Here is an 8,022-nt window from a genome sequence, read left to right as displayed (position 1 = left end):
CTCTAGCAGCGTCCTCTAAACGGTTTTATATATTTAGAAGACGCTGCTGGATCTTCTATATATAGAGTTTTTCTAAACGGTTCTCTATCCATTTTAATACTTTAAACAACCGGTTTACCAAAACGAAAATATGTACAGTATGTTTGAGAGTATGACAAATACGTATATACAAAAATTAAAAATTAAAAATAACTATAATATATGTATTTATGTATAGATGACGTGATTTAGATGACGTTGTTGAGAGGAAATAGATATAGAGAATGAAATGTTTTAGAGAAGACTGTAAATGACGGATATAGATGATGGATATAGAGTATGTTGCTAGAGACAGTCGGGAGCAGTCAACTCAGCGACACCGTGCATCCAGACGTGTAACAATGTTTGTATAGTGAAGTTTGAAATAGAGAGTGAAATTATGAGTGGAATAGAAAGCCTGTTGGAGATAGTTACTGCTCCGTGAATTCTACGCCGTTTGGCTGCAGCTGCTGCAGCCAAACAGCACTGTCCGTTAGTCTTGACCATAGTGTCCGGCTGTCCGCATCCGCTTTGTGGCTCGAGCGGTCGTCGAGCCGTCGAAGCAGCAGCAGCCTGGACGAGGCGCCTGGATTGAGTTGGAGCGCACTGCCGACCCGGGGGGGCGACACGATGGGGTCAATAACTCAAACAAACACCAGCAACTCGCTACATCAGGACGACAAACAGTGAAACAGTATGGATATAAATTTGGAAGCGGTACCTTCAGTGAAATACTAAAAAAAATGGATCGCTCATCTGATCGGTCACATCCAGGAACATCCTTTCCAGCAACTTTTATACCTTCAGCAGAGCAATAGCACTCACGAGTCACGACACAGTTGCTAGCACAAAAGATGCAACTTCCAGCAGAGGTCAACAAATAGGTCACTAGAGCTCACCGGTGGTGCTGCAATAGAATCAGCTACACACAACTAGCTCAACCAATGTACAAAAGAACTGAACACCTAAATCGCCAAAATCACAAATCTGGACTCCTAAACTAGATAGCTATAAAAGCTACTGGAAGAGTTCAATATGGATCTAAGCTATATCAGTAAGCACAAAGCCCTTCCACACTGAATTGCTAAGCTGTACATAGGAGATAGAGCACCGCTGCTTCACCTTCACCGCCGCAACAATCTGGGTCAGAACCTGTTCAGGAAAACTCAAAACAGTCAGCACCCAGCAACTGCACGTCATAAGCTCAAAGTCCACATAATAGTATTTACACTTGCAGGTTTACCAAGTTTAACTGCTGCTATCAGCACGGCTATTATCCAATATGCTATACAGGGATATTCTGCTCCTAGACCATGAAACAAATATTTTGTTAAAGTTTTGGATGCCATTTTTTCTTACAAATGAAAGCACATCCAGCTTTAGTTGGCTGTTCTGCTATCGGCATCATAGTTGGCTATTGTGCTACCTGAAGCTAGCAGTATTGCAATTCAGACTGTGAATAACCAATCAAAAATAAGGGACTACTGATTTATTCGCTAATCAATGCACTCACAACCTTAACCATGAGCAAAGTATTTAACAGAAACACCGAGGCCTAAAAATATTAGAGCACAGTGAACATGCAAAATAGTCCACAAAAATTGTGGTTACTCTGTAAAATGCAAAGAGGGTAGGTAATCATTAAAGTTCATTGTGAAATCGTAAGTACCTCAAACTGTATTTGTTCTTTTCCCAGTAAGAATACGGGATATCTGGAGGCCCCTGCTGAAACCTTCATTGAAAAGTACCCTTGTCTGCATTTCTTGAAATCCCGGCAACCAGGACAGCAATGCAACTGGTGCCATAATGAACACTCCAAGCAGTATCTCATACAAACGAGCCACAGAAATAATACTGTCCCAGACCACAGTGGATTCGATGAATGGCCGAATTACTTGAGCGATCGAAATCAAGCCCCAACCAGTAGGAATAAATGCCAAAAGACTAGTGAAGATGTCAATGATTTGAAATTCCGTGAACTTCAGAAACAAAACCAGCACTAGCACTACAAGAGTGATGACAGCAGTTTGAACAACCCGGTAGTAAAGGTGCTGCTTTGCGGCATACTTGTCTCGAGCATAGGACATTAGCACGAACAGACCAAAAATCACAGCCACACATATCCAGGAAAGCAGATAGACAGCAATACTTCTGCTATTGTTTGCTATCTTCAGCTGGTATACAACCCCATACTGGAAAAAGAAGTACCTGAGATCTAACAGTATCTCCAAAATCTTTCCCCAAAGACCAGTGGTCCGTAGATGATCTTGCTCTTCATACCACCACACTTCCCAGCTCTGCTCAGGCTTAGAAAAGAGACCACCAGGATACCATATCCAGTTCATGAAATCATCAAAATCGTACACTGTTTTCAACCAATCAAAACCAGACGGATTAAAAGCAAATGGAGCCATAATCCATGATACCACCAGAAACCAGCTAGATATATTCATAATTATGTAAACAAGTGTATTCTTGGCAATAACACTGTGTGCAGCATACACAGTCAATATTATTCCAAGCTCTATTGCCTTTATGAAGTGGCTCCTAGCATACAGCCTGTAATTTTCAGCAAAACTCTTGTGCTGCACAACAAAACCACGGCCAGTAGCACGGTATTTTGCACCACCATGAAGGATTGTCCGGCCATAGTAATGGCTCTTAGTTCCCATGGAAAATGTGTAGAACACAGATGAAAAATTCATTTGCATTGTGAAGAAATCCCAGATAGCAGGTAGGAAACCTTGTTCAAGAGAGTTCTCTATAATCATTGGCAATGCAGTGAAGAAGCCAAGCTGTATGATGAACTGCTGATTAAGAACAGTACCCAAGGCTTTGTTGTTGGTTGAATTAGCACTGCCCTGGATACCAGCCTCAAGACCACTGAGAGCTAGATACAGGCGTCCCCAAACAAATGTATAAACTGTCAAGACCACCAGCATTGTGTTGAAGTAGAACCCTACTGTTGTATAAAACACAGAGAGCATCCGAAAGAAATCCAGTCTATGACCAAGCCTGTAGACATCCCTACTAAGGGTCTGCTCACCGTTGCCACTAGAAACCTTTGCTTCAAACATTGATATCTGATTGAGGCCAACATCACGGCCCTTACCAACCTGAATATACTCATGGTGACTAACATTGCCACCACGTAAGGTACAGTTGAAACCAGCAAAGATGTCCTCACTGATATTGATCACTCTTGATGCCTTACTTAAACCACCCCGAGTCAAAAACCAGAGGCGATCAAATACATCAGGATGCCCATAATGCATCCGAACCTTCAACGGATTAGCTAGGACTCGCTGACCAAGGGTAACAAAGCTTGTCTCCTGTGCAGACATGAACCAAGCAAGCGAAGAGACCGATCCAGTGAAAACATGTTCCCTAACTCCCAGAAGTGTTGGTTTTCTGCTCCCATGATAATAGTTGTACTGCTCTAACAGGTTACGCATTTTGAGGGCCTCTTCAAAAAAATTATCCTGGTTCATGTCAATCGTCTGAACTGCATCACCTCTTGTGAATATGATGGCATGGTTCTGGTTTTCAGGTTTTCCTTCCCCAAGCTTCAGTTCACCTGGTAACCTAATCCGGTATATCTCAACCTCCCTCTGTAAGCTCTGGTCAAACTTTACCAGGACAGAATAGTATTCAGTATAGCCTCGTTGATGGACCTCGTCAACATAAGCAACACGAAGTGCCTCATTTTTCTTCATTAGAGTTAAAATATCTTCTGCGCGTTGATCTTTAGCAATTTTCTGCTTTCCATATATCTGGCAAGTGACAACGTAGGTGTACTTCATGAGAGCAGCACCATCTTCCTGACCTTTAAACAGTTGGCTTACAGTACTGGTTCCTCTGTCTAACCTCCTTTGTGGTTGCCGCCGGAAACCACCATTCATGGGATACACATCATTCTCATGCCTAACTGAACCAAAGGATGCAAGATGTTTAGTACCCTCTGTGATGTCTACCTCGGAGGCGGTATCAAGAAAAGCAAGCATCTTGAGAGCTCTGTGGTAGTACATCATTCCCCTAACAGTCCGTGCTAAGGTCTGTCCTCTATACGAGGCCCAGAGTCGGAGTTCCTGATATTTCCCAGCCCAAATTTCACTGTCATCAGTCATTCCATCCCTCTGCATACGTTCTAAAAAGTTTCCCCAATCATCTTCATATATCTTTTGAAGATAAAACAAAATTGAGACACCATCTTCATTCTCACGGCGAAGTTGGTCCTTGTTGTACATCACATCTTCATTGTAGTATGGGGTTAAAACACTGAATGCCATCATCTTCTCAACTGTTGGAGCGCGAGGCATATTCATGAATAGAGAGTTGCTGAAGAAAGTTATCCGCCGTCGAGCCTCAGGATTCTTTGGGACATTGTTCATAGAATCCCTGGAGGTGAGAATTGTATGGAGGCGCCTCACCTGTTTGTAGAAGCTAACATCATCATTGCCTGGGCATTTTATGACATCCTCAAAGAGGAGACGGGAATCCTCTAGTGTTGATGGTGCTAGCCTCTCTCGCCTCAGTTGTTCCATATCCTTTTTGTTCTTTGGAAAATCATGAATTGCAAAGACATAAAGAGTCTGCAAGGTATTTACTATCTTGGTCTGATCCTTCTTCTCTTTCAGTAGAAGTTCCACTAAGGCGATTACAGATGAATGGATTTCAGGCAACAGTTCTATTTTATATTCTTCGCAAAATTTCCCATTCTCCATTGCAGCATCAAATGCAAAGAACAGCTGACTGAAAATTATGTGCTCAACAGTTCCATCCTCAATGATCTCCAGCAGTAAGTGACGTATGCTGTCATAAGCTTCAATGACAGCACAACGCCTGTACTCATTGTTACGTATCCTTGACCAGTGTGTCCTGTCATCAGCTACTAGCTCTTTTGCCTGACTAAGAGCAAGAAGCAGCTCATTATTTAGCAGGAAGCATGGCCACCGCACCACACGAATTTTCCACACAACTGGTGGTAGCTCAAGAAGCTCAACTTCATTGTCACTAATGATGTCCTCTTCTCTAAATGTCTGAATAATCTCATTCCATATCAGCGCAAACCTCTTAGCTTCCACCTCGTTAGCTTCAATCTTCCTATACGGCCGACCAAAGCCATATCTCAGCTTCAGCCGATTGATAGCATCATACAGCTTGCTTCGGAGGCCACCGTGCACAGCATCCAGGTGTTCCTCTGGCATCAAATTGAACTGCATTGCACTTGCAAAGAACTGGAATCTCAAGCGCAGTTGCTCAACACTGCGAATCTCCCCCAGATGTGAGAACAGCCCGATAAGTGCCCCAGTAAGTGATGAGAAGATCGCATACCATATCTGAATATCCATGAGATAAATAAGAACAACTGGAGCCCACAGAAAGATTACAGCAATTCGCTCTGTGTGAGGCATGAACTCAAACCAGTTACGCCGAATGTCATGGAGGCTGAGAATAGTCTTTGTTGGCTTCACCATCGGCCTAATCTGGAGAAAGTAACTAAAGCTAAATTTAGCAGTGAGAAGGCACACCCAGAATGTGGTATACTTAATGTTATCAATAAGGCCCTCCCTCACACCACGTCCAACAAATGTACGGGTCTGGAACCACCAGGTGAGCACATATAGAATTCGCCAATTGGTTTTCTCCAGAAAATTCCGAATCCATGGGACGATGAAGAGCACAAGTGCAAGCACCTGTGGGATGAGAAACACAGCAGCTGCCTCAAGGTAGTTTAACACCCTGGAATTGGCAGAAAAAGACCACCTGCGGTCATGCCACCTCTGATTCCACATTCGAACATAGAGCACAATGAATGTGATAGTCCACCCAACAGCAACAAGCACCTTGAGCACCATCCGTACTGCGAGAAATATAGTATCCGTCCTCACGAGGCTGTATTGTGTGCCTGCATCAAGCACTGCCTGCACAATGCGCAGCGCAGCCCAGGTGATGAACACAGACAGCACCCGGATCTGGATGTCACGGTAGCGTAGGCTAAACCACGGAGTGTGGCCATCCCATGCAACGATCATTGCTGCTTGAAAGAACAGAATGAGCATCACCCATACCCGATCAAAGCTGCGGTACACATTCCAGAACGACCTCTGCTCAACAAAACCAGTCTTGCCAATACGCCCGGGGTTTCCTGGCTTTATAAAGAAGCTCCTCGCTGGTGACAGGGGCCACTGGAGCCGCCTGAAAACTCTGCGGCTCCAGAAGTACTCATTCACATCATCATAGTTCCTCCAGGCCGAGTGTGGCTTGGTCCCATTCCGGCTGAACTTCACCTCAGCCTCGAGCACGTCATATATCGGCTTCACAACCTTGTCAAGGAAAGCATCCACACCGTGCACCGCAGGAACTGATGGTCGCCCAGTCTCGATATCAATCGACTGGTCGATGACATGGTTGAGATCGAGTGCCATGTAGTGGAAGATGTAGCAGAGGCACTCCGGCATGAACCTCAAATTGGCCGCCTCGCCCCAGATGAGGAGGTAGAGGGCGGTGTACAGTAGGTCGCGGCGTGTGTCAGGGCCGACCCCCTGAGCGACACGGCGTCCGCCGCTGGGCACATGGACGTGCGGCCTCTTGCCGAGGTAGGAGCACCAGGTCTTGTAGTTCTTGAGGAGCTTCCTCCGGATGTCCCGCGCGATGGAGTGGTGCAGCACGTCGGCGGGGTGGTCGGTGGGGAGGGTGCCGCCTGCGCGGAGCTGCGCGTTGGCGAGGAGGAGCACGAGGTGCTCCCGCTGGTTGCGGACGTTGTCGAGCTGGAAGCCGAAGGTGGCGCCGAGCCAGTCGAAGAGGTCGGCACGGAAGGCGTCCCAGGCGCGGGCTAGCGGAGGCGGCGGCAGGTCCGCCGCGTGCGCCAGCGCCTCCACGGCCGCGCGCACCTCCGGGAACCGCAGCGACGGGTGCTCCCCGTGCATCACCACGTCGTGGATCGGGATGATGTTGTAAGCCGGCGGCTCCGGGTACCCCCCTCCTCCCGCCGCCGCCGCCGCTGCAGCCGCGGCGGCGGCGGCGCGGCGGTTGCGGAGGAGGCTCATCCTCACGGCTAGCGGTCGCGGAGCTGCAAAAACGGGGAAGGCGTCAGCGCCCAGCCTCAGTGACGAGTGCGGACTGAGAAATCAAGCCATTATCAGGAGCAAGAGCAGTACATGGGAATTTGGGGGGATGACTGCGAGATTGCGGTGACGCGATGCGGCGCTGAGTTGGGAATCATGTGATGGGAATGGGATGAGCCGTTTGCGTTTGTTTGCTTCAGCTTTTGCCGCACACTCGTCTGACTGTTCAATTAGGTTTTTGAATATTAAAAGTATTTTACAATAATTCTAATAAAAACAAAATTATAGAATTATAAGATGCTTTTAAATAATTATCTAGTCATATGTATTAAAATAGACTTTTTAAAGTAAAATAAAGATCACATAATTAAGACTATCTTCTATAAGGAACATCAAGTAAAAAAATTGTACTAAGTTTTATATTATAATTTCCATTTTAATATATAAATTTAGAATCTATTATATTACTTAATATCTTTGTACTGAGTTTTAACCGTAAATTAATATTATTATTTATCGAACAAATAAATAATTTCACTAAATCGTGTATGAAATTTTTGTGAGATACATTATTTGATTAGATCTTAAGTTCGCCGCTCAAGGGGTCGAGACGTAGGAGCGACTGAGCGAGTGCTCGAGTGAAGTGTGATCCGGTCGGGAGGCCGGTCGGGTCGGAGTGGGGTTTCTTACCAGCAGCCAAGGCATCTACTACTGTACAATACTACTATTATCTTGGAGGGAACAATGATAGCGACGACGACGACGAACGGATCGTCCGGACGGGGATGCTACTGCTGCTGGTTTACATAGGGGCGGCCTGGACGCCTGGTGAACAATTTCGGAGTGGGTCCAGTGCGGCACTAGGGTTGAAAAAAAAATCAGGTCGAGGAAGTTCGGCATGCAGCTGGCGTTTTTTTCGAAAAAAAGAATGTAGCAA

The 8,022-nt window shown here is 45.7% G+C and overlaps 1 protein-coding gene and 1 non-coding gene across 3 annotated transcripts; both read right to left on the bottom strand.

Moving 5' to 3' along the window:
- Window positions 1–700: 700 nt before the first annotated feature.
- On the bottom strand, window positions 701–7,300 carry LOC103651198 (callose synthase 11). Of its 2 annotated transcripts, XM_008676820.4 has the most exons (3): window positions 7,179–7,300; window positions 1,688–7,090; window positions 701–1,170 (listed from the first exon to the last, which is right to left on the bottom strand). In XM_008676820.4, exon 2 carries the CDS (start codon window positions 7,065–7,067, stop codon window positions 1,689–1,691), a length of 5,379 nt encoding a protein of 1,792 aa, XP_008675042.1. In that variant the 5' UTR covers window positions 7,068–7,090; window positions 7,179–7,300; the 3' UTR covers window positions 701–1,170; window position 1,688. The 2 variants fall into 2 exon arrangements, with proteins under 2 accessions (XP_008675042.1, XP_035822303.1); XM_035966410.1 differs by having other exon boundaries at window positions 1,688–7,292.
- LOC111591288 (small nucleolar RNA J33) lies at window positions 3,980–4,060 on the bottom strand. Its single transcript, XR_004857501.1, has one exon. It is a non-coding gene; the product is annotated as a small nucleolar RNA J33 (small nucleolar RNA).
- Window positions 7,301–8,022: the final 722 nt, after the last annotated feature.

Source organism: Zea mays, chromosome 3, assembly GCF_902167145.1.
Source record: "Zea mays cultivar B73 chromosome 3, Zm-B73-REFERENCE-NAM-5.0, whole genome shotgun sequence".
Taxonomy (NCBI): domain Eukaryota; kingdom Viridiplantae; phylum Streptophyta; class Magnoliopsida; order Poales; family Poaceae; genus Zea; species Zea mays.
This window is presented reverse-complemented; position numbering and strand designations above follow the sequence as displayed.